This window comes from Triplophysa rosa, linkage group LG20 (assembly GCF_024868665.1).
Source record: "Triplophysa rosa linkage group LG20, Trosa_1v2, whole genome shotgun sequence".
Taxonomy (NCBI): domain Eukaryota; kingdom Metazoa; phylum Chordata; class Actinopteri; order Cypriniformes; family Nemacheilidae; genus Triplophysa; species Triplophysa rosa.
In genome coordinates this window covers 1,473,832-1,501,767 of record NC_079909.1, presented here as the reverse complement: position 1 = coordinate 1,501,767, position 27,936 = coordinate 1,473,832, and the positions used below count along the sequence as shown (strand labels likewise).

The 27,936-nt window shown below is 38.9% G+C and overlaps 1 protein-coding gene across 1 annotated transcript in view; it reads right to left on the bottom strand.

Moving 5' to 3' along the window:
* Positions 1-1,346: 1,346 nt before the first annotated feature.
* timeless (timeless circadian clock) overlaps positions 1,347-27,936 on the bottom strand; it is an 81,909-nt gene continuing 55,319 nt past the window's right edge. The window contains exons 9-13 of the mRNA XM_057362742.1: positions 11,852-11,939; positions 11,540-11,716; positions 5,776-5,831; positions 4,123-4,198; positions 1,347-1,592 (exon numbers count right to left, since the gene is read on the bottom strand). Of these exons, the coding sequence (XP_057218725.1) occupies positions 1,347-1,592; positions 4,123-4,198; positions 5,776-5,831; positions 11,540-11,716; positions 11,852-11,939 (643 nt within the window). The remainder of the gene's footprint in view (positions 1,593-4,122; positions 4,199-5,775; positions 5,832-11,539; positions 11,717-11,851; positions 11,940-27,936) is intronic.

Here is a 27,936-nt window from a genome sequence, read left to right as displayed (position 1 = left end):
ATCGGTGGATTCGCTTTTCAAGGACTACAGGGAACCGCTGGAATCGGACTACAGCCCTCTACTTCCCGGGTACATGATGTCACTATTCCGAGTGTTTTTAATAACCTCCATCCAAAGGAATATGGCAAAAAAGGGGCACGGCCTTCCTTAGAGAAGAGGAAGAGCCGCTGCAGTAGTGTTTGGTTATCAGAGATTGTAAACATTTGACTGAGCTACGCACTAAACTACTTTCACTTTCATCACAGTCCTACAGCTGGTAATAAGAATTCAGCTACACACATTCTAAGATAACCAACGGTCAAATAACAGCTTCCGTGACTTTAACATCGGCTGTGAAAGCTGTTCTGTGTAATACACTGATATTATGTGTGTGCGCGCATACCTCTAAAACACTTCTATGAAACATCCTTTGAAGTCCTGCTTGCAAATGTCTCCTGATCAATCTGCTTGTTTTATTATCCAACTCAGGTCCAATATAAAAAGGCAAAACTAATGCTTCTGTTATTATTGTTAATTAATATAATCATTCGGTCCGGTGTCAATCCCGATCTCTAACAAATTTTACGTTTGCACACTCTAGCAGACCTCCGTTACACTTTGATCGATCCGCATGTTTTTAACTGATAAAGTGAAGTTGACGCCATTGTTACTGTTTATTGCTAAAAGCCAAAGTTTATGAATACACGTGCACTGAGAAGGGGACCGACCAATCACAACAGCCTGAGATATGGTATGGGTGGGACATCTTCACACACACGCTCTAAGCGGGGAACCAATCACTACAGACCTGGTCAGCTTTACCAATCAGAGCGTATGGAAGGAGGGACTTTATATAAACCGGAAGAAATCCAGTCGTTTTGTTAGAAGAGGGACAGCGGTGAACAATAGACTTGAAATATGTGAAATATAAAGCATTTTTTAAAATTAGAAACATGAACATCCATTGTTAAACACCCAAAAAACATAAAGCCTCAAAAACAGCAAAAGAATGCCCCCCTTTAAGGCTCCAACTAAGCACATCACAGGGCACACTGATGTCTTTTGGAACTGTTATCCAATCATAGCAGTGGGCGCTTACTTCCAAGTCTTCAATGCAGCCCGCCCATCAAAACCGAGCGTTTCTTGAGCCGGCCTCAAAACCAGGGTAGAAAATAGCCTATTACTCACTGATTTTGATGTTTTTGAATGTAAAAACCACGCAAACATCATAAGTAGACCTCAGACAACAGTATAAAATAAAAAAAGGCCAGTTCATGACACCTTTAATAATAGGATGTTAATTGCTTGAGTCTCAAGGTTTTTAATAATGCACAGTGAATGCACAGTGTATGTATTTAGAAAACAGATTATAAAGGAGCACAAGTGTTGACTGACCTGCGATACCAAGATGTGGCACCTTTGCGGTCTGTGAGGATCATCTCATAGTAGTTAGTGATGTTCCTCTCAATGAAATGAAAGGTGCGGATGGACATAGTCTCTGATACAAGGTCCGGTCTGTAGTTCTGACCACGGTTAAAGGCCATGAAGAAGGTTAACGCCCACAGGTAATACGTCTCATCATGCTGCTGGGCCCGCTCACGGATGAGATCCTCCTGCTCACAACAATGAGCGAAATATTAATTTTTAACTAGAACATTTCTCCTTGATTATCACCATTCGTAGCATTGAATTAATTTAGATTACATTTCTGAAGAACATTTTAAAGAATATTTTTAAGCCAGAGATTGGGGAACAAAACATGTGTGAAACTTCTTATTTCATGTCAATTAAAAGAACTGGTCTTTCATGAACACATCAAGAAGAGGTAGAGTAATTATTTCTTTTTAATTACAAACTCAAATTTCGGTGCATTCTGTGTGACATCCAGCGACACGTATCACTTTAGGACTACCACTACCACTACCAGTGCTTCCCACACACAGACTTTGTTCATCAATGAAAATGACAGTAACTAACATAGAATTGCTACCTCCTCTCACAGTGTGAGGATCAACTTCTCCAACTCCCAACATTCAGCAAACTCAAGTGTAAATACAGAAAGACAAAAAACTCTGTACTCAAATGATGCCTGGTCACAGAGCGTTAAACACGGGTCAAATACATAATAACAGGGAAAATACAGAACAGGAGGGGATAATAAAGTAGATAAGACACATATACATATGCTTGCTCAAGGGCACCCTCAGTCGTTACCCACCGGCCCTGGGAATCGAACCGGCAACCTTCTGGTCACAAGTCCGACTCTCTAACCATTAGGCCACAACTGCCCCTATATATATTATATATATCAGCTAGGATTGGGCGATGTGACGATGTTATCGTATATCGCCGATGTGTCGCAAATATCCCGATGTCGATTACAACAGACAGATACCAGACGATAATTGATAATAATGGAAAATACGCGCTATAACATTATCATGCAATGTAGGCTTTAGAGTGAACGTTAATGTTCATATGCCCAAGCAGTCAGTAACAGTGACAGAATTTTGGAAACGCTGTTTTGTTCGGTAAGTTGAAAGTGCTGCTGTTTTCTGCCAGTCACAGCACATATAGACCAAGAGAAAGATGAGCTGTGTCGGCAAAGCAAAACCTCAAGCTCTCGGGGCTGTACCGGTGTTCGAATTGTCCTACCCTGTCAGATTTTCCTACTGCAGGGCAAAATTTGATATAATCTAAACCACATCGACAAAATAAACAGGATGATTTCACAATGCAAAATACCCTGTCAGATAGTCCTACCATCTTAAAATAAACATATAAAATGAATTTACAGCGTAAATACCCTGTCAGATTATCCTACCAGCATAAAAGAAACATGTAGGATTAATTTACAGCTCAACAACCAATCAAATTGTACTATAGGTATTAAATAATATGTAGAATGATTTAACAACAAGAAATACACTATCATATTCCCGTAGCAGAATAAAATAAACAGGTAGAATGATTTTATAGCGCAAAAAAATGATGTAACATTGATGTTCGCATGCCTGGTAGGATAATCTGACGGGTAGGATGAATTTCAGGACACCTGCAACATTTTTCTACTGCATAAAAGCTTTATGGTTTATCTACGCGCTTTACTTGATGAAAGAAGTCACTGCAACACTGGTTTGGCACTTGGCGGGTCGAACGGGAACGAATTCCCTCCCGATCCGTATCCGCAGATTGATAGTCTGCGCAACGTTGCATGAAGTCAAACACACCTGATATTATCAGGTATCGCGATGATTTTAAAGTCGATTATCGATAAAAAAAAATTAAACACATCGCCCAGCCCTAATATCAGCATTACAACACATAAAATAAGGATCTTTGGATTTTCTCCACATTAAAATAAATGTTTAGTTTGTGGTTCATATTTTTAAAGAATTAAAGGAGAATTCATTACATTACCCAAATTATTTATGGAGAAAAACAAATTCAAGACAATAGCCACGTAAACGCTGCAAAGTTTCAGGGGTGACACAATTGCATTTAAATGCGGGAGTGAAGCCCTAAATTATAATTCCATATGTGTACGGAACAGAAGTCACTCAGGCATTTTTGATGATGTCTCGCAGATGTAAGAAAGAAAATACCTTGTTTTGTATCTGCTATTTTTCGGATTAAGACTTGTTTGTCCGTCACTTAAACTAAACTACTGCTGACAAACGCGCTGTTTGTTTATGCTTTGAAGGCTGCTACATAGAACGTTCTTTTGCAGTGTTGCCATGTTAGTTTATTTTTTTATTAAGCATTTTTATGCTTTTTGTTTGGTCTTACATCATAAAGCTCGACCCTTTAGGTCAGGGCTATTCAATTAGTTTGTCATGTGGGCCAGTTCATGAAAAGCATCCCAAATGAGGGGCTGGAAAGATATGGCTTGCAATATGTAAGTAATATTTTTTATAATAAGTTCAAATTTTTTATGTTACTAGCACATTTATCATAGGGCCCTAAATATGGGAGCCCGTATATTGTATTTTTACCCCATAAGACACATTTTTTTCCTACATTTAAAGGTCCAGTGTGTAATTATTTAGGGGATCCATTGACAGAAATTCAATATAATACACATAACTATGTGTTCAGAGCTGTATAAAGAGCTTACATAATGAAGCGTTATATTTTGATTACCTTAGAAAAAGCTAATTGTATCAGCTGATTCGTCCCCTTGCATGGAATTCGCCACGTTGTGTCAGCCATCGTAGTGCTTTGAAAGAGAGGAGGGAGGGGTGGAGTGAGCCGTTGGTTGCAATTTGCAGCCTCGCCACTAGATTTCACTGACTGGTCCTTTAAACATGCTGATGTTGTATTTCAAACTGCACAACAACAACATCGGTGCATTGTAAGACGCCCAAGCACGCTTTTCTACATTCACACATGTTCATTTGTTGTATTTTGAAACTGCAAAACGAAAAAGGGAAATTCAGTGAAACAACATTAACCTACACAGGCGCTGTTCTCCAACCAGCTATTCTCCACCCTTGCCTCTGTACTTTTGAAATGGTGGTCCTATTCGTGCTAGCAAAATGTCAGAAATGAAACTAAAAAAAGTTATCATCCGTCATCATCCTGTTCACCGCGTCTCACAGGAGAGACTGTTTGTGAGTCGTGCCACTCGCCTAACGTCACATGACTCCTGTTCTGTGCTGCTACAGCTCGTGCTGAACAGACACACTTCACTTCATAAATGTAGGGAAATACGACCGTCGCTTTTGTGTGGACTACCGGTCCTTGAATAACAAAACCCCACTAGACAGATTCCCAATGCCTCAAATACAGGACATTTTGGAGTCAATGTACGGAGCCTCAGTAATCAGCACATTAGATCTACTGTGTGGATCCTGGCAAGTTATGATGGATGACTGCAGCATCCAAAAGACTGCTTTCATTACAAAAACCAATCAACGTCTCAATTTCGGGTTGAAAAGTGCAGGAGCTACCTTTCAAAGGCTGATGAACAGAATATTGAAGAATTTGATTGGTGAATGTTGCTTTGTATACATTGACGACATTGTGGTGCAACATCTTAAAGACCTCAAAGTACTGTTCTGTGAATTGGAAGCAGATGGCTAAACACTTGACCCTTAAAAAGTGTAACTTCTTTAAAAAGTCGTTGATCTTCTTAGGACATATGATCTCTGAAGAGGGGATTAAACAGAAGCTAAGAACCTACAACCCACCCCAAAGAACCTAAATGAAATTCAACGTTTTCTTGGCCTTCCGGGTTGGTATCATCGATTCATTGCTCTCAAACGGAAGGGTGCACTTTGGAATTGGACAAATGAGTGCCAAAATGCTTTTGATAAACTGAAGGATGCTTTAAAAAGGCTCCAGTTCTTGTGCCACCTGGCCATAGCATACCATCTGAAGTACAGACTAATGACAGCTAAATAGATTTAGGGGCTGTATTGACACAAGAATCTGACCGAGGTGAACATATGCCTCACGACTACTTTATGGAGCTGAGAAAGCATATTCTGTACCTGAGAAGGAATGTCTCGCTGTGGTTTGGGCAGTGGAAAAGTGGCAGAAGTATCTCGAAGGAAGACAGTTCCAAATTCTCAAACATCATGTTGCTCTTTTCTGGGTAATTAACCATCCTCAACCTACCTCAAAAAAAGCTTATGAGATGGGCCATCCGACTTCAGGGTCTTGATTTCAGTGTACAATACAGAAAAGGTCAGTGCAACATTGTTCCCCACTCACTTTCTTGTGCCCTACCTGGAGAGGAATTAACGAATTCAATTGCAATATATCATGAACAGGATGTGAGTAAGGATTTACCTGTGGACTGGGAAGAACTGGGAAACTCTCAGAAGGATGATCAGGTTTTGTAGGATCTATGGGAGAAGGCAAAACAATCCACCACAGGACCGAAATCACATTCGTTATGTTGTGCAGAACCAGTATTTGTTCCGATGTATTCCAGACTCTTTGAATGGTGGTAACCTGCAAGTAGTTATTCCTTCAAATCTTTGTCAGAAATTCCTTAAATTTGCCTATAACTCCTTGAGTGGAAATATGGGATGCATAAAGACATTACGCCGGTTGCTCGATGTCGTATACTAGCCAGAAATTCGACAGGATGTCTGGACTTATTGCAAGCAATGTCAGGTTTGCCAACATTATAAGCAGCAATTTTCCAAGCTCTCTGGACAGTTACAGTCTACGCCGATCAAGAAAACTGGATATATGTTGGGTTTGGATCTCATGGGCCCTTTCCCAAAAAGTTATAAATTTAATGAGTATCTGCTGGTTGTCGTTGATTACTGCAGTAAGTGGGTAGAAGTGTTCCGATACATGCCAATACGCTCAGCAAAGTTATGTTACTAATGTTATAGTAGACATTCTTATCAAGGAGATTTTTAGTCGCCAACTTACCTGGTGTCAGATCGAGGACCTTCATACCAGAAATGTGACCTCTGCATTTAACCCATCCAGAGAGTAGTGAACACACGCACAGCAAGTCGTGAACACACACCCGGAGCAGTGGGCAGCCATCACTGCAGCGCCCGGGGAGCAAGTATAGGGTAAGGTGCCTTGCTCAAGGGCACCTCAGTCGTTACCCGCCGGCCCTGAGAATCGAACCGGCAACCTTCTGGTCACGAGTCCAACTCTCTAACCATTAGGTTAAAGAGTGAACCACACAATTAAAAACATGATTGCTTCTTAAGTTTAAGACAACCATTTGCATTTGGAAAAGTGGGTCAACGAGTTTCTCTTTGCATTTAATTCTGCATGGCAAGAAAGTACTTCATTCACACCAGCTGTAGGACGCAAACTGAAAGTACCCATGGAGCAGTTCCAATTATAGATCAGGATCATCCAGATCCTGATCATTCTGCTTACAAGATCATTGAGCACCAGCAATCCCTATTAGACAGGGTGAAGCAAAATGTGGAGAGAGCCCAGGGGTCTCATTTATAAATGTACGCACAAAAAGGGGCTGGAAACGTGAGTACGCCACTTTCCACGCAAAGGTTGTGATCTATTAAAAGCAAACTTGATGGGAGAATGTGCGCACCAGTAAGTAAACTCTGACCCATGCGTACGCACATTTTTGAGACAAGTGGCAACACAAATGGTGAGTTATTGAACTCAAGTTTGCAGAAAGTGTCACGGTCTGTACCATGTTTATTGCTTTCCTCCCGGCCGTTGTCCCGTGTGCCGTCACTACAAACGCAAGTGAGGTTTTGTTGTGGTCCTGTCACCTCTCACCCGGCTGGGCAGAAATCAGCCCTACTCGCAGTGCCGCTTGGCCCATCAGGCTGCACCTGTTCCTTGCTCCCCTTTCCATATTTATTCCTGTCCTTTCTTTCGTTCTGCATGGGTATGTCTTGTGTGCAGTGTGATTTTTTTTGGCTGCGTTACTTGTGCTTTAAAGACTTTTTTACACTCTGTCCAGGAACCTCAGGCAAGGATTTAATCTTCACACTTCCGGACAGTGAAGCCAAATAGAGAGCGCTAGGTCGGACGTCCCTCGGCCATCTTCTCTGTCCACTGCCCAGCACACGTGGGCGCTAAGAGCGCTCATCTTTTTCTGTTCACCCTTTTGTTTGTTTTCTTTGTCATTTTTGTGAATAAATCCTCTCCTCGCACTAATTCCTGCATCTGAGTCTTTCTGTTCCGGGACAGAACATACCCACCAAGAATAGACTCAGCAGGAGACCTAGAAATCCGCCGAGCCACCACTCAGCAGGGCATCCTGCTAGGGCACCAACAGGAGGAGATTGCGGAGGCCCGCCAGGGGATAACCAACCTGTCGCAACAGCTTGCCGCCATCTCCCGACGCCTCAACCAGATCCAGGTCTGTGGCACACCGTTCGGAACCTCGCCTCAATCCTCAGACTCCATACCCGGGTGAGCACACCTCCTGTCGCTCCTTCCTATCACAATGCTCCCTGACTTTCTCGTTACAGCCCGACTTCCACATGGGGCTCCAGTCACAACACCGCCAAGCGGAGACTGAGGATGAGAACTTCGGGCTGCCGCCCACAGCAAGAGTCGTAGCACCTCCTCGACTCATCTTCCCCAAAGAGGAACAGATGCAAATTGGCCACACCCACCTTTCAGCCTGGGAGCGGCGTCATTGCATTGCCAACGGCTTGTGCCTCTACTGCGGGAAGGCTGGGCATGTCGTCACCGCCTGCCCACTGCGGATGAGAACTTCGGGCTGTCGCCCACAGCGAGAGTCGTCTCGGCAGGCCCGCTGGGCTCTCTTCTTCGGGCGTTTTAATTTCAACATCTCCTACCACCCGGGGAGGAAGAACGGTAAACCCGATGCGCTCTCGCAGCTGTTGGAGGCCCAGACAATCTCCCCCTGCCTGGTGCCCGTTGTACCCCCGGCCGAATGGTTGCGGCGGTCACCTGGGATGTGGAGTCTAAAGTCCTCGAAGCGTTGGACAGCGTCACCGCCCCGGTTGACTGCCCAGAGGCCCTGTTATTTGTTCCCCGGTCAGTTTGAACCAGCGTCCTCCAGAGGGGGACCCCCTTAATGGGGGGGTTACGTAAGTTTTTGTCATGTCTTTTATTTTGAAGTTGTTTTTGTAGTCATGGGCTGCGTCCGAAATTGCATACTGTGACAGTACGTGCTAAATTTGAATAAGTAACTACCTATCAGCCGTTAAAACAGTGCGTACTATATAGTATGAGTGGGAGTAGAATGAATACATTTCGGACATACTGCGTCAGCCATGTTTTATGGCCATGTGACCCGTATGCTCTTTGACCTATGAGGTATTAACAACAACCTAGATGTGAGCGTTGATAAAAAAATAATTTAGTCACGAGAAATTCATTTATTGGCACTTACATTAAAAACGGACGTCTGCCTTAAAGTTTCCTGCTATATTTATTTGATTTACTTTTGAAATTTGACCGTTGCTCAGCTCCCGTGATATCATGGGATATATAAGTGTCCATCCAATCCACACTCACGAATCTCGGCAGAAGTAGTAGACCATCCAGGTATTTCTCGCCTACTGTTTTTTGCATACTGAGGTTTTGGACATACTATTCATGACTCATACTCATTTTCACCTACTATATAGTTTAGAAGTGGGCAATTTCGCACACAGCCATGGTTTTATGGTCTCTGTAGTCTTTAATGTTTTCCTGCCCTGATTGTTTCCAGGTGTACCTTGTTACCTCTGATTGTCTTGTGTATACATACCCCTGTGTTTGCCATAGTCCTTGTCAGTTATTGAATGTGTTTGAGTTGTGTTTTGTTCCCGTTATGTCTTGCCATGTCTGATCTTGTTTATGTTTAATGGTATTGGATGTTACTTTATTTAGACTATTAAATCAATTAAAGCAACACTGGAGAGTTTTTTTTAACTTAAAATAATCTCTCTAAAATTACTTAAGTGGTAGGACAACTCTTAACTGGACGAATTTTACTGCCTCTGCTACCTAAGCAGCCCTCTATCGGCTGAAATCACACTTGTAACTTTGGTGTACTGGAAAGGTACACAAGCCCCGCCCATCACCTGCTTCACGGCATAAGTCAAGTTTTACTCGTAGCCTATGTGAAGTTAGCCAACAGTACTATGTAGCTAGCACGCTATGTGCTAACAACCAGCTGCTACCTCAGAATCTAGTTTGAGCTATTAGTATAGCCCAGTGGTATAACCCGCGGGGTCAAAAGAGTGCTTTAGTGCATGCACAGTTTATGAAGTGACATGATGTAACAGCGGTTTCTGTTTAGTCAACAAATTCAATATATTGTATATAATTTTTGTTGTGTATATATTTTTTTGTGTTTTGTATATTTGCTTAGGAGATCACTGTTAGCCTCATTAGTCTAACAAGATGGACACTTCCTCTGGACTATGATTTGTATCCACAATCAATTACATTACTTCTTTACTGGACTATGCTTTATGGTTTGGAATGCTTCATATTGGATTCATACTCTACAGACTGATGAACTGTTCATCTTTTTCACAAACTATTTTGAACTGATGAGAAAGAGAGGTCTGCCCCTCTTCAACTACCTCTTCTGACAGGTTAAACAAAGCCTGCTCTCTTTGTCACTTTAAACAGACTAATAAACTCTCTGCACTACCTCACATCTGCACTGTTGTATATTTCACTGGTTTGCACTACTGCCATTACCTATCTTTTTCTTTTTTTAAATATCCCTGCTTGTAAACGTTGTATTTTACATATATATTATCTGCATTTTTTATATATTTTTTTATTCTGTGTAGTGTTATGCGTATGCACCATGGGTCTAAGAGTAAAACAATTTCAATTATCCATATGTATGTACTGTACATGAGGCAGAATTGACAATAAGGCAGACTTTGACTTGGTTTCAAACTTATGGTGATGTTTTGTTGAAATATTCGAGTTTGTAAGTTTGTCTGGGTTATCCACTCTCAAATTTGAATACACTTTACTCTACTCGGAGTATGGATCCCCTTTATTTATTAATTTATGTGTGTGACTAAAATTTTAACATTTATTTGGCTTTAGGAGTAGGGCTGTAACAATATTCATACCAAACAAAAAAACGTGATACACCACCCACTGCAGTACTGCCCTGACCCAGCCGTGGCCAATTTCACACATCAACAATGTGTGACCATTTTTGATCTCAGGCATCTCAACCAATCTCTGAGGAGATACATATGCAAGATGCTCACTGTTCCTCTTATTGTTGCCGAAATCAGATCCAAGGACTGGTTCATCATTCATGATAGACTTGAATTATGCATACTTCCACATTTCTCAACATAAGAAGTTTCTCAGGTTCGCTTTCGTGGGCAAAGTTTACAAATGTCAAGTGCTTCCATTCAGCCTAGCTCTCTCCCCATGCACTTTTTCACAAAATGCATGGATTCAGCCCTTGATTCCGTGCGCGGAATGCCATCACCTCTGCTAGGAGTATGGCTTCCTTGCAGGCACTTCTGTTGGGGACTTCCATGCAAGATATTTGAGACGCAGCGGGTGGGTCTTCCCTGCATCCATTTATGAGGTACTAAATTCTACACCTCTCTTCCTTAACTGGATGGCAGGTTCTTATGTCCTGACATGTGCGTAGACATCAGAGATTCATATTTCAGTCACAGAAATTAGATATATTTTATTGTTAATTTTATACGACTATGGCTATTATTGGTTGCACCACATGATAAGTGGTGGTTATACGCCATTGACCCATATGCATGTATTATTGTGTTAATACCAGTATATTTCTAATTATTTTAGATACGTTCCATCAATATACTCCATAGAGAAAAAAAATGCAATAATAGCATGTATTTTTTCATATTTATTTCTCTTTACTATAGTAATCACTGTAATGCAAATTTGTGAAAAGCACTACTTAAATAAAACTGAACTGAAATTGAATTGAATTTTTGCAAATTATGCTATTCAGCATTCATTTTAGTGTCCAGCCAATAAAAATCATTACCCTTTAAAGTGCTTACAGACACATTTATTAAACATTTTTTCCTTGACTATCTACAACAATAATTGTTCTGTTTCTTGCTCATGTCAAACAAATTGGACTTGTGTTGTAAAAAAACCCTTTACTCACCTTTACCAGGTACATGAGTCGATTGTAGCAGTTCTCTAAAAAGTCGATGCAGAACTCACGCAGGAAGAGACGTACGTTTAATGCAGAGCGCCGCTGCCTCTCTGAGTCTCGAGCGATCTGTTTTCGTTTGGGCACACGTCTCACACCCTTTCCCACATCATGAGAATAGTTCATAAACTAAAAAAAAAAAGATTAGTAATACAGAGTTGATTAGTAATACAAGTTGCTGTAAAAATACTAAAACTGCTTAAATTAGCTCAAATGAAATGCTAAAATGACATGTTTTTAGTGTTTTTAAAAAGCAGAGCTTACATTGTGAAGTCCTTGATGAAAAATCACATCTTTCTCACCAATGGATTTCAGTCCTTCAATGACATATGAGCCACGGAAGCGAGAGTGTCTTTAGCAGAAAGAGAAGAGAAATGATTGTTGTCTTTCTTTGGAAGGTTTATTTAACAAATAAGATAATCTAAGAATGTGCAAAAATACATGTTAATAATAAAATGTTTAAATGCCATTTCATGTCCATATAAAATAAAGAATAAATGGCGTTAAGCATTAATTGAATTGATCAAAGCATTCTGCAGGTCACCAGGTCACCAATTTCCTCAGTAAAATTTCGCGCCACCTCCGACTAAGTAATGTTGAGAGTCTTCACAAAAACACAGTGTGCACTCAATGGACTGTCATTTGTAACTGCAAACGGTTCAGTATTTCCCGGCTGTTCAGATGAATTTATGTACGTTACTCAACTCAACTTTATTTATATAGCGCTTTTTACAATTTTCCTCGTTACAAAGCAGCTGCACATTAACCATTTTGACTATAAGCCGAACATTTAAAGTTATACAAGTAAAAACAAAAAAGGTGAAAACACAGAAGACAGACACGCACACACAGGTTCAAACACACTCACATACCAAACAGGGCCTCACAACTCCACACACACAATATACATACGTGCTAACACACTTAGACACACACACACGCACAGTGGTTAGCACAGTGAAAAGCACACATTTAAGATAAAGGAGAGAGAAACAAAGGTCAAATATTAAACAGACTACAAATTCCTATATGAAATAATAAATAAGTAAAACTTTAAAACACTTACATAAGTAAATTTCTTGAAAAGGTTCTTTAAACTAGGTCAGGTGGGTTTGCTGGCCAATCAAGCACAGTACCACCATGGTCATTGAACCAGCTTTTGGTACCTTTGGCAGTGGACTTCATAAAACACAGTGGACCAAAGTCTTCTTTTCAGATGAAAGTAAATTTTGCATTACATTTGGAAATCAAGGTCCCAGAGTCTGGAGGAAGTGTGGGTAGGCACATAATCCATGTTGCTTGAAGTCCAGTGTGAAGTTTTCTCAGTCAGTGATGATTTGGGCTGCCATGTCATCTGCTGTTGTTGGTCCACTGTGTTTTCTGAAGTCCAGAGTCAATGCTGCCATCTACCAGGAAATTTTAGAGCACTTCATGCTTCCTTCTGCTGACAAGCTTTATGGAGATGCTGATTTCATTTTCCAGCAGGACTTGGCACCTGCCCACACTGCCAAAGGACCAAAAGCTGGTTCAATGACCATGGTGGTACTGTGCTTGATTGGCCAGCAAACCCACCTGAGGTAAATTAAAGAACCTTTTCAAGAAATTTACTTACGCAAGTGTTTTAAAGTTTTACTTAACTTATTTATTATTTCATATAGGAATTTGTAGTCTGTTTAATATTTGATACTCTAATTTTTTTAGATGTACCTGTATCTGTACTACATGAGTGTTCTTATTTTTAAAAAAATTCTTCACTACATTATAAAGCATACATCACGTTTAATGTACTTTTGTTTTTTACCTTTAATACAGTACTTAAGTACATTTTTAAAATGTAGTAATTTCCCATTTTTAAAAGTAAAAATACTTAGTAAAAGAAAGTAATAGATTTTAATGTACATAAGTGTTAAAAGGTAAAAACAACAACATTTATTTAGGAAATATAGTAAAGTTAAAATTATGATATGCTTTATAATGTAATGAATCTAAAAACACTCATGTCCAGGATGTAAAGCATATATTTTGTCAGCTTGCTCAAATTTATTTAATCGTACATACACTGTAAAAAGTTGCTGTAAAAATTACGAAATAATACAGTATTTTTATGACGCTGTTGCTTGAGCCTGCTCATTACTTCTCTGTAGAAAGTCACAACGAAGCAACATCAACAGTCAATTGTTTAAACATTACAGATATTTATTTTATTATGTGGGAAGGACCATTTAGAAGCTGTTCAAGTATATGGATTTGCTCCGACTGTGACCCTGCCAACTCAAAAGTGGACAATGCATTCACGTGCATACAGGATTTCCTCCTCGTCTGTTTATCAAGGTAAGTCCAAAGTGATCAAAGTCATTGTTATTAGCATAATTTATAGAATTACGTTACTAATAAAGAGATTTATTAGCTTTTTATATCCACAAGACTAAGATAAACAAAATCAGCAAACTACACAACATTAACGTTAGCATTTTACCTTTTGTTAACTTGCAATCAATTGTTCGAGGTATGTGTGATCCATTAATTTATTTTAAAATGGCAGCAAAGAATGTGACTATTTTATAGTTTATTTTAGGGATTATCGCAACGTGCCCTAAATTTAGGAGGCTAACAGTTAGCCTACTTCACTGGTGTTCTGATGGCCTCATTATTAATTATTATTAGATTTTTTTCAAGAGTAGCTTAAATATGTCTGTGTTTAACTTTTATAAGATTCTTCAGCTGTTTGTCTGTGTATTGTAGTTTGAAAAACATAACTTGCAACATATAGTGCAACAACATATTTGCATGTCCAGGGTTTTTCCTGCATAGAGAAATTGAAGGCGGCGGATTCCGTCAAATGTCGTGCCGCCTCAGACTCTCGCCAAAATTATGGCGGGTGTCTTCACAAGAAATGAATTTAACAGACTGTCATTTGTAACTGCAGTTGCGGCATTACACCATAATGGAGGCGCTGTTTCGTTATCCGCACACTGAGGCACTAAAAAGAGTTGCAGAACAATAGCTAGCTGTGTTTCAAGGCTGTTTGTGTTGCACCCAAGTACATTGAATCATTTAAAGTGAACCACAGAGAATGCAAGATGTAAATGAATTTTGCTCATTTAGTAAAAAGTTTGTAAAAAAAATGTTTGATAAAAAACATTTCTGTTTGGTTGAATAAAAGTAACGTTTTATAAAACGTAATAATTGTCATTTTCATCTAATTTTATTAGAATATTTAATATGTCAAAGGCACGGTAGGCCTCCGTGTGTGGACAAGATCAGGATGGCACCACCTCCGCCTCATTTTGAGCCAGGAAAAACCCTGCATGTCAGGCACATGCATACTTAAAGATTTTGCCTAATGCATCTTTTGAATGTGGTTTCTCTGAATGCAGTTGTCGGCCTCAACACGAAACGAATAGGCATAGAATAGACATATAATGCTGTCTACAGTAATATATTGTGATATGGGACAGTACAATGGGTTTTGTCTTATTTAAGTGCAATTAATTTTTAACTACCTTTTTGTACATTGCAGATGACTGATTGGTGTGAACACTGGGAGAGGAACAAATCTGCCAGCCTGGTGAAGGTGTCCAAGAAGACATGGAAGCTTGTGCACATAAAAGCACCAACTTTGAATCCCCATGTGGCCACCAGTACAAAAAACCTCATGGACTTTGAATGGGGATTTATTTAGTCAGATGAACTTGTTTTCTGCAGCAAGATGTTGATGTGACATCATAACATTGTGTTCTATATATTTATGCATTTGGCAGATGCTTTTATCCAAAGCGACTTACATTGCATTATACTATACATTTGTTTCTGAGTATGTGCAATCCCTGGGATTGAACCCATGATCTTGGCATTGCTAGCACCATGCTCTAACCACTGAGCTACAGGAAAGTTCTGCAATACAATATTTTTGTGACATCACAGCATTAGGCTTTGATCAGCCCAATCCTACAGGTGATGCAGAACTGTACTGGCGATGAATACTGTACTGTCATTTAATGAATGCTTTTAATGTGTTATGAGATTTAATAAAAGCATAATGTTATCTCTTGTTCAACCCATTTATTTTCAAGCAGTTTTTATCTGTTTTATCTGTGTACATTTTAAATCCTCAGCTTCTAGAAGTGTTACAATATAGCGATCACATTCTATAGTACTTCTAGTACTATTTCATAGTAAAGTTAACAGAAATAAACATTTTATAGTAATAAACAATTAATGGAAATTACAGCAGGAACACTAAAATACCATTATTATATTGTGCACATTATATTTTTTACAGCACAGTACTGTAATGTCTTTTACACTAATAAACTCTTGTTGCAGATTACAGTAGGTATGCTGTAAAATTACAGCTACAAGGGAAATGTTTTACAGTCTATATAATATCCCGCCTTAAACACACTGCGTTCCGACCGCTACAGTCTTTATTTCTGACATAAAACCCGGGTTGCGGTCATCAATAGTCAAACATTATCCTCCAGAAGGTATGGTTTATCGTTCATTATCTAGAAAAAATATTGTTATAAAGATATTGTCTAATTGTAACAGCAATTGGATTAAACAACTGAGTGTAGGTCACAAAACAAAGGTACACCTTTTTTCAAATGAATTATTTGTAGATATATCTTACAAGTGTTGCTGTTGCATGATCGCGCTCTAATTAGGGATGCTCATATTGACTGTTTAACCATTAACTGATAGTAAAGATTTCAGTTAGACGATATAAAAGGTATGTTTATTTTTATATGTTAATTCATATTAATAATATTTTTTAAATAATAATGATTTAATAATGTGGTCACATTTGTCAGGGCTTTACTCCTCCTGATAGAGTGCACTGGCAGCCTTGCTCAAGCTTAAGTTCTTTGTTTTAAATGTAGATGCGCAACAATCGCGCTCAACACACTGTGACTTCCCGGCGTGTCTACACCGCAGCGAAATGAAGGTCAGCAAAGCAAAGCTAACAGGAGAGCTACTGCAAGGGAATTTCGGTGCTAGCAATCAATTTATCCTTTATATAAACTTATCTCATGATGCTTAGCATCGGCAGCCTCCCGTGCACTTTGGAAAGGAGGAGAAAACGCGGTGGAACATAATTTTCAAAACACAAGGCACAAATAGTAAAATTAATGGACATTTTCCTTAAACATCACGTAACAATGCTGTGCCATACAATACTAGACCAGATCTAGCCTCAAAACTATTTTTAAAACTACCAATTAATTATTTTTTACAAATGGGAATACAGCACGTTAATTACCAATGAACTACCAATAAAGGTACTTTATTTACCACATGTAAAGGAGGAATGCAATAAAGCATCTTACCATTTTAGCATCTTACCATTCGGTTCCCCTGTGGTGGAATGATCTACCAACCTCTACCCGAACTACAGCATCCTTCACAACTTTCAAAAAAACAGCTCAAAACATACCTCGCATTTATTTGAGAAACACTCGGTAAGTGACAAATGTTTGGAAACTGTGTACACATTCATTTGCGAGTGATCTGCGAGTGCATGCGGAACGAGCGGATTCTCATTAACGGTCTCACAGCACAGAAGACGAGGAGAGACATGATCCTGCGCTGGGTCATAGCCGGACCTCGCGCTTACATGCGCTGGGGGTTTCGGTACCCAACCCTAAAAATTTTGTAATTTCTTTACAACATAAATAATCATTTTGCCAGCACAGTTAGGGCTGTCACGATTATGAAATTTGACTGACGATTAATTGTCTAATAAATCATTGCGGTTATGATGATTAATTGTCTGTTTTAGGGCTTTGACGATTATGACGATTAATTGTCTGTTTTTGAGCTTTGAAATTTAATTCTCATACATTTTTGATTCAGCGATTGAAACAACCATTTTGTTCTGAATACAAGACTATGTTTTTTTTCTTGGAAATACATTGGAAAAAATTGGGTCGTCATGTATTTAAGGTTTAGGCTTTTACCTGTCAATAATACAACCGCCAAATACTTGTAAATTAAGTAAATTGATCAGGTGTGAATTGAAGCCACCATTAAAATACTATCAGTCATAGAAAAAATTCCAGTCTGTTTTTTTCTCATTTTGGTAGACTGGTTTTCACACTGAGATTTGCTTAAATAATATTAAATTGTACTGCAGGTAATTTGTATATGTTTTAGTTTTTTTTTTATTATTGTGTTGTGGTGGTACATTTTACAAGTATTACCATCCTTTAGTAACAATATATACACAAAAATATGCAATACGCAGATGCACTACAGCTCCCCCTAGTGTTTTCTATAGAGATGTGCAATAATTGCGATGATCTGAAACCATCGCAATGAGGTCAAACAATCGTGATGAGACGATTATTTAATAATCGTGACAGCCCTAAGCACAGTGCGTGCCCGTCTGCTACGCCACTGCCCGTATAACCAAAATGGCATGATCCCCATTGCATAACACCACTGCGAAGATTCGACTGTGAGATTGGTAGTCGAATCAGGCTCCTCCTATCGAAGCATTGAATCTTCGACTATTCGGGGTCACCCCTAGTTACTTAGTTAAAGAAAAACTAGCTTTGGATTAAGGTAGGCCTGCTATTTTTATTTGATGAAAAAACTTACTGATGGAAATAAACTTTGCCGTTTCTTCTGCGTTTTCGTTTTGTCATAATTTGTTAATTATTTAAAGCGGCCATTCCACGTGATGCCAATTTTCAAACTTTAGTTAGTGTGTAATGTTGCTGTTAGAGCATAAACAATATCTGCAAAATGATAAAGCTCAAAGTTCAATATCAAGCGAGATATTGTCTTTAACAGAATTTGCTTTTCAAGGACTACAGAGAACAGCTGGAATCGGACTACAGCCCTCTACTTCCTGAGTAAATGATGTCAGGAAATAATACGGCAAAGAAGGGGCACGGCCTTCCTTAGAGAAGAGGAAGAGCCGCTGGAGTAGTGTTTGGTTATCAGAGATTGTAAACATTTGACTGCGCTTAATTACTTTCACTTTCATCACAGTCCTACAGCTGGTAATAAGAATTCAGCTACACACATTCTAAGACAACCAACGGTCAAATAACAGCTTCCATGACTTTAACATCGGCTGTGAAAGCTGTTCTGTGTAATACACTGGTATTGTGTGTGTGTGTCTCTAAAACACTTCTATGAAACGTCCTTTGAAGTCCTGCTTGCAAATGTCTCCTGGTCAATCTGCTTGCTTTATTATCCAACTCGGGTCCAATATAAAAAGGCAAAACTAATGCTTCTGTTATTATTGTTAATTAATATAACCCAATCGGCCCGTTGTCATTTCCCTCGCCATAGTAGGAAAAAAATTGCGATCTCTAACAAAGATTGACATTTGCACATGCACTAGCAGACCTCCGTTACACTTCGATCAATCCGCATGTGTTTAACCACAATCACAACAGCCTGAGAAGCGCAAGCTTGCTGATATGGTATGGGTGGGACATCTTCAGACACGCGCTCTAAGCGGTGAACCAATCACGACAGACGTGGTCAGCTTTACCAATCAGAGCGTTTCGGAAGGAGGGATTTTATATAGTCCAGAAAAAATCCAGTCGTTTTGATAGAGGAGGGACAGCGGTGAACAATAGACTTAAAATATGTGAAATATACAGTAAAACATTTTTTTAAACTAGAAACATGAACATCCATTGTTAAACACCCAAAAAACAATCAAAGCTTCAAAAACGGCAAAAGAATGGCTCCTTTAAATTATTTTCTTGCCTGTTTATTTTATGCTTTGGATTTATATCATTTTAGGTTTCCTCCATTGTCCAAAACGCTGCAAGTTCGTGAAAATGTGATCATTTGTGAATGCATGTGCTGTTGTTGATCTTTTCGTTATGCTGCTGTTTGCATGTTAAAATAAATCTGTGAATTTATTTTTTATTTTTAACGCGTCACAGACCCTCGTCAACTGTAGTGGTGTCTCATTTTTAAGTCTGCGTCCTCCGGATGTCGCATGCGAAGGACGCAACCTTTGAAATGAGACGCAGCATGTATTTTTATTTAATTCCAATTTAATATTAAAATCTTATCAGTTAACGGTTAATGTTCGGATAACGAGCGTCGGTTCTCGGTTAGGGAAATTAACCGAAATGCAGACATGCTCTAATTTGTTAGTACCCTTACAGCTCATTCAAATAATGCTTAATTCCTCCTGAAGAGTGATGAAATGAAAAGCTATTGTATCATGTATACTTGCATACCTTTGGTATGTCATAGAATAAAGCAAAGAAGCTGTGGAAAGAGATTAATTATTGATTATTCTACAAAGATATTCTAAAATGGCCTGGACACATTTGTTGGTAACCCTTAGAAAAGATAACACATAATTGGATTATAGTGATATTTCAAACTAATTAGTTTCTTTAATTAGTATCACACATATATATAATCTTGTAATCAGTCATTCAGCCTATTAAAACTGAGAAAAGTAGTCACTGTGCTGTTTGGTATCATTGTGTGCACCACACTGAACATGGAAAAGAGAAAGCAAAGGATAGAGTTGTCTGAGGGGCTCAGAAAGAAAATAATAGACAAGCATGGTAAAGGTAAAGGCTACAAAAGACCATCTTCCAAGCAGCCCGATGTTCCTGTGACAACAGTTGCAAATATTATTAAGAAGTTTAAGGTCCATGGAATTGTAGCCAACCTCCCTGGACGCCGCAAGAGGAAAATCGACAGTCAGATTGAACAGAAGGATAGTGCGACTGGTAGAAAAAGAACCAAGGATAACTGCTAAATAGGGCTGTCACGATTATTAAATAATCGTCTCATCGCGATTGTTTGACCTCATCGCGATGGTTTCAGATCATCACAATTATTGCACATCTCTACAGAAGACACTAGGGGGAGCTGTAGTGCATCTGCATATTGCACATTTTATTGTATATATTGTAGGGCTGTGCAAAAATATAGATACATGTAACTATCGCAATATTTTTTTTTTCAATAGTGTATCAATAGTGTTACCTCGACTATCGATATATTTTTTAAAATCATGTCATATACATACGGCCAAAAGTAAGTGGAAGTGAGCATGGCGAAAAATATAAGAACGCTTGGAGCTCTCATAGCTGATGTGTGGGTGTGCTTAGGTTTTCAAAATAAGTCATGGAGTGATGAATTATATAAAATAATGCTGTTTGTAGCTTCGCAAGTCATGACACAAGTCACTTGGCTACTGCAGTGCATTAGACAAAAAGTTTATTAAGAAAAGTAACAATGACATTTATTGTGCTTTCACGGATGTGACACCAGCGCATTTACAGCACGGATGAACCAGAGGTTTTATACTGCCCATGTTCAGTGTTTTAACTGTAATGCACCACAACAGCCAAGTGACTTGCGTGAGCCACCTTATTCCCCTGTGCTACCTACTTGAGGGGCACAATCCACAGTTTGAGAACCCAAACCTCTGATCTAAAGGTCCATGCATCACACATCATGGCCAATCTTCAGAGGTAAGGGATGTTTTTACACTTATCCTTACAGAAAACCCCCGGTGGTGCACAGCATGTTGTATTTCTAGCTCTACATTTTACATTTTCTATTTAAAGTATTGCATATATCGCAAATGTGTATCGTATCGTATCGTATCGTATCGAAATACATAGCAATATATTGTATTGTGACCCATCTATCGTGATATGTATCGTATCGGGAGGCACTTGCCAATACACAGCCCTAATATATTGTAACTAAAACATGGTAATACTTGTCAAATGTACCAACTCAACTCAATCACTTAAAAAAAAAACTAAAACATATACAAATTACCTGCAGTACAATTTAATATTATTTAAGCAAATATCAGTGTGAAAACCAGTCTACCAAAATTTCATTAACATACAAGTAAAATTTTATTGTAGTCTTGCAAGTGAGAAAAAACAGACTAGAAGCTTTTCTATGACTGATAGCATTTTAATGGTGGCTTCAATTCACACCTGATCAATTTACTTAATTTGTAAGTATTTGACAGGTAAAAGCCTAAACCTTAAATATATGACGACCCAAGTTTTTCCGATGTATTTCCAAGAAAAAAAAAACAGTCTTGTATTCAAAACAATATGGTTGTTTCAATCGCTGAATCAAAAATGTATGAGAATTAAATGTCAAAGCTCAAAAACAGACAATTAATCGACATAATCGTCAAAGCCATAAAACAGACAATTAATCGTCATAATCGCAACGATTTATTAGACAATTAATCGTCAGTCAAATTTCATAATCGTGACAGCCCTACTGCTAAAGAGATACAAGCTGAACTCCAAGTGAAGGTACGTCAGTTTCTGATCACACCATCCATCGCTTTTTGATTCAAAAGTGGAGTCCTACTGGGTTTTTTTTAAAGAGAAACTTCCAGACTGGAATTTGCTAAAATTCATATTGACCTTTGGGCAGATAAGTCAAAACTAGAGCTTTTTGGCAAGTCACATCAGCTCTATGTGCACATACGAAGAAAATCAAGCTTTCAAAGAAGTGAACACCATACCTACAGTGAAACATGGAGGAGGCTCGGTTATGTTTGGGGCTGCTTTGCTGTATCTGGCACAGGGTGCCTTGAATCTGTGCAGGGCACAATGAAATCTCAAGACTATCAAGGCATTCTGGAGCGAAACGTACTGCCCAGTGAAAGCTCTGTTTCAGTTGCAGGTCATGGGTCCTCCAACAGGATAATGACCCAAAACACGCAGACAAAATCACCCAAGAATGGATAAGAACAAAACATTGTATTATTCTGAAGTGGCCTTCTATGAGTCCTGATCTGAATCCTATCGAACATCTATGAAAAGAGCTGAAACTTGCAGTCTGGAGAAAGCACCCATCAAACCTGAGACAGCTGGAGCAGGTTGCTCAGGAAGAGTGGGCCAAACTACCTGTTAACAGGTGCAGAAGTCTCATTGACTTGTGCAACAAAATATTAGGTTAGGGGTACCATCACTTTTGTCCATGACATTTTCATTTGTTTTATTATTTACAATATTATGTTGAATAAAAAATCTAAATCAAAGTCTGATTTCTATTAAATATGGAATAAACAATAGTGGATGCCAATTACTTTTGTCAGTTTCAAGTTAATTCAGAGAAAATTGTGCATTCTTCGTTTTTTTTGTGGAGGGGTACCAACAAATTTGAGCACGTCTGTATGTAAGCTTTTTGCATAAACACCGCTGAACATTCGTCGTCTTATTTTGCTGGCTCGTCTTTCACTAAGCAGACATTAAAGAGCAGGTTTCAAGGTTTTTGTAAGTGTCCTAATGTTGTATTAGAGTACCCAACAACATGTTCAAATGCATCAAAGGTAAAAAAAACGGTGCTATTTTCTTAAAATAAGCATTTAGTATCTATCCATTTCTCAAAGATCCCTAAACGATTCCTCCGAAGCGGTTCAAATGTTCCGCTTCTCTAAGCTCCTCCCTACCGCGAGTCCAGTGTGCTCCGATTGGCCAACTTGCCCAATCAGTTGTGATTGGTCTTTCTTCATACACTGCGTGTCAGAAACGAAACACCCATTACCACAGTTCTTATTTCAGGAAGGTTTTTGTAAACAAAGACGCTGTGTGTAAAAATGGCATCAGTATTACCATATCACAAGTTTTTATCTTCATAAACTTATCTTCATAAACCATTCAGACTATTGTTTTCTGTTGATCTTTTTTCGTCGTAGCTGTGGGAGAACAACAACAGCTCTATCCAAAAGTTGATCATTACTTTGATTATACAGAGAGTAACTGAGCAAGTTAGCGAGAGCTTCCAAAGACAATACACACACTAGGGATGGGCGATATGGCCCTAAAACTCTATCACGATAATTCCTGGTATTTCTTGCGATAACGATAAAAATGACGATATATCCATAACGCCATCCATCGCTGTTTTTTGCATCAAGTGATAGTAGCTGCATGTAGTCTAGACCCTCAGAAAAACAAATATTATCAAAAAGTAAAACTTACCCCAAATCAAACAGCTCCTAAAATATACCTACAGTATTTTTGTAAATATAAAATATAATAGTGAGATTCGACTTCAAAAGGTTGTAGTAAAGATAAGTTAAATGAACTAAAGCTCAATAAACACATCATGTCATACCTAAAACTGTATATATTCTATTGTTGGGTGGAAACGATCGATCGCATCACGCTGTCAATCACTCTCTCTTGAACTGTGTGAACCTTCTCTTCTCACAGCAACATACACTGAATCTGTCTATGACTCGCGCTACAGAAAGAGAACAGAAAAATGCGGATAAAAGAAATCTAATTAAATAATCCATGCTTTTATACGCTCATAAACGTATTTAAAATAACGTAATACAAACTCGCATTTGTACTGTATGTAAACAGGCAGCAGTGCTGTGCGCGCTGTGTCGCTATGAAAGCACATGTGGGCGCGAGCTGCGCACGGGACGCTCCGTTCATCCTGTATATAACAGGCAAGAAATCCTATGCGCACACGCGCATAACATCTGAAGAATGTTTAAATAAATACTTTTAGCCAAACTAAATGTTGTGGTGTAAGCATTATGACTATCAGACAATACTTAACAAACGAATTAAATAAACGAAAGTGAAACTAAACATTAACTCGGATGCATCTACAGTGCCAACCTAAACGAGATTTAGAGCTTTTAATGCAAACTCTTTTCTAGCTTCACGTCCGCTTCCGCTATACCCGTTTTCGCTTCACATATGAGCTGTGAATGGGTCTCACAAAGAAATACGTCATCAACTAGAATTTATCGTTTATATCGCGGGAAGCTAATTCCTATCGTGTGGGGAATTTCTACCGGTATATCGCAAACGATATAAATCGCCCATCCTAGCACACACCTTTACATAATAAAATGATATAGTGCTGCAGTTGGCATTTTTAAAATAATGACAAGCAAACCGTTTTGTTTGAAGGGGATCGTGACCACAGCTAAACTTTGCACACTTGACAAAACCATAATGTGAGACACGTTAGCAAAGTGCTACCGTGACTAAACGATAAAGGGATACAGTTTGTACAATACTACGACATGTAGAACGACAACAGTCTACAATAACCGCCACATTATTAGGTAAGAGTTGGATTATTAAAACTGTAACACTGTTAATTTTACGTTGTTTACCTGGAAACCTACAGCTGTACTAAATATACAACACGGATTAGCACAATTACTTTAACGTATATTGTAAGCACTCAATTTAACATGTACACATAACGTATTTATCATACTTACAGCTTGTGGTTATGAGATGCATGTTAGTCCAAATAAAGTTGATATTGACTTATTTTTAAGGGTCTAGCGGCTGGCAAATCCCGCGTTGAACTCGCCAAAATTTGAGAAGCAGTCGTCGGTAAAATGACGAGCACATTATACAAGGTTGGAATTGTACTGCAGTGGTATCGTGGAAAAAAAATGTAACCACTGATCCTTCACATCGTCATCCTTTGGCAGCGAAAACAAAGTACATTTGCGTTCACAGCACAAAACACAGCGTCCCCTTGACATGTTGTATACGCAATACTACCTGAAGTGCTAGTGGGCAGGTCAGAGTGTTCCTGTTTCGCGGGAAGGCAGGGATTGTGCTGATGCATTACACTGTGACGTATCGATGTTACACTCAAAAGATTCTAAAGCCTAACAATTTGTTTGGGCGGTTCGGAGTCGACTCCTTACTTTGGAAGCCAATATCTTAATTTATCATGGACTTTTTGGAATAACAACTTTGCAGATCGTCAAAATTAAAGGAAAGCTACATTACACGCTGAAATGCCGGTAATTTTATGAGATTCATGAAACCTGCTCTTTAAAAGAAAAACAAACAGCCGCCTGTTTTCTCCATCATGTTTGTTTTGAAATGACACGATTGTGATCCAGCTTCTCTCCTGTCTGACTAAACTTCCTTCTTCCCGCTTGAGTAGGTGGGTTTGCATGACGTGTGGTCCAGAGAGGTGGGGTTAGGGCGGGGTTTTAGAGCAGCACTGCCGTGCTACTGGCCTGACAGTGGAGACGTAACATGATTTTGGCAAACAGCAAGAAGCCCTAGACTACTGGCTCAACAAAATCCCTGGCCCGACAGTCAAAAGTCAGCAAGATTGAGCCAGGAAAAAGCCTGACTAAGCATTGAATAGTAGTCATCTAAATGCCAACCATCATTTTGCAAGATTACACAAAGGGTAGTTTATTAAAGGTCAAACCCACTAATAAGTAGGGGTTAACAGGACTGTACAGTAAAACGCATGACATACGCGCTACGAAAAGATCGGTGTGTACAAAGAATAAATGTGTCACTGTAGCACACATGCGGTACAGTCCTCCATGTACATTAGACAGAGCCGCTTGATCGTGAGAAATGTGTTTGTAGTTGTTAGGGTTGGGTATCGTAAGACATTTTCCTGTTCCGATTCAGGTTCCAGTTTTTCCCACCGATTCCCGGTTTTGATTCCCTATTGTTTAACTATTTAACCTTCATTAAATGTTGCGTTGCTGTAAGGTAGTAAGTAATGTTGAGTAATGCTAGTCCATCAATCACATGTGCTTCAAAGTTAATGTTTTTACAATATCAATAACCTTCTGCTTTTCAAGCAAGATTGATTTCTTGAATTCACCTAAATGAACGAAATATTAAATAAAACTAGATAGTAAAGTTCGAGTACAAACTTTATGTTGGCTTGACAAAGCCTGTCCTGAAGAGTTTGAAATAGTTGAAAGGTTTTATTGTTAAACTTTTTCTAACGTGATGGAAAAAATAATGTGACCCCAGTGTGTAAAAACCGGGCTTAGTATGTTGTTAGCATGATTAGCATGTTACTAGCATGATTATAACAACACATGGGCGTGGCTTGGAATCTACAATTGATAATAATCTAAAACCAACTCCCGTGTCTCTACAATGTTCTGATGCAGAGATATAGGTTTTGCTAAATGGTTGCTAGGCTAACCTGTTTGGTTGCTATGGGTGTGACTTGGTATATGCCATTGATGATGCTCTAAGCTATGAGTGAAACGAACCAACTTCCATGTCTCTACGATCTTCTTATGCAGAGATATAGGTTTTGCTAAACGGTTGCTAGGCTAACCTGTTTGGTTGCTATGGGCGTGGCTTAGCATCTGCCAATTGATAATGCTCCAAGCCACAAGTAAAACGAACCAACCCCCATGTCTCGAAGACGTCCTGATGCAGAGATATAGGTTTTGCTAAACGGTTGCTAGGCTAACCTGTTTGGTTGTTATGGGCGTGGCTTGGTATATGCCAATTGATGATGCTCTAAGCTATGAGTGAAATGAACCAACTCCTGTGTCTCTACGATGTTCTGATGAAGAGATATAGGTTTTGCTAAACGGTTTTGCTAAACGGTTGCTAGGCTAACCTGTTTGGTTGCTATGGGCATGGCTTGGCATCTACTAGTTGATGATACTCTAAGCAACGGGTCTTCAACTACTTTTCTTTGAGGGCCAGACTCCAAAAGTATAAATAGGATGCGGCCAGTTTTTTTTTACCATATTCTCATTTCTTCTGTTAATTTGTATTTCTGTTATTTCTTTTGTTTTGTTCCTTTTATACTGTTTTTGTTGCTGTTACTTATAGGCCATATATTACAACATGCACACAAATATTGAATCCAGTATTTGTGCCTTTTCATGATATTAAATTAAAAGGGATATTGTCTTTTTAACTGTATTTTATATTCCTTAATGCATTAATTTACCCAAAAATTGCTACTAATTTACTCACCCACAGTTCTCCAGTACATCCAAGATGTGGGTGACATTGTTTTTTCAATAAGATATTTCTGAAGATATTTGGTTGAATTAATTAAAGTTAAATCAATAAAAGTAAAAAACGCAAATACATTCAACACAAAAGTAATCCCTGCCCCTTGTGACGTTAAATTAGCGTCTTATAAAGCAAGTCAATTGATCCGTGCAAGAAACTGAACGCTAATATCACATCTTCGGGTGAATTCCGATCGCATTCATGTGCCCCACGCACTTATAGGGCAGATCCTTTGTATAGTGTGAGTTCTGGGGGAGATGAACAGCTGTTTTTCGTAAATATAGCCATTATTCATAATGAATGCAGTAATAAAAACAACATTGTTTTCCCCTTATCTGAGACAACCGTTCATGTGGTGCACCCTTCCTACAGTTAGCCTACTTTCAAGGGCACAAAACGCGTTTTAGAACGCGACCTATCGCGTGCGCAAACCGATTGCCTGTGGCTGTGCAATGCATTGCTGATTATAACGTTGTAAATAACATTACGTTTCTTGGACTGACCGATCAAATCACTTTATAACACGTAAATCATTATGAGCCGCGGGAATTACTTTCGAATTGAATGTAG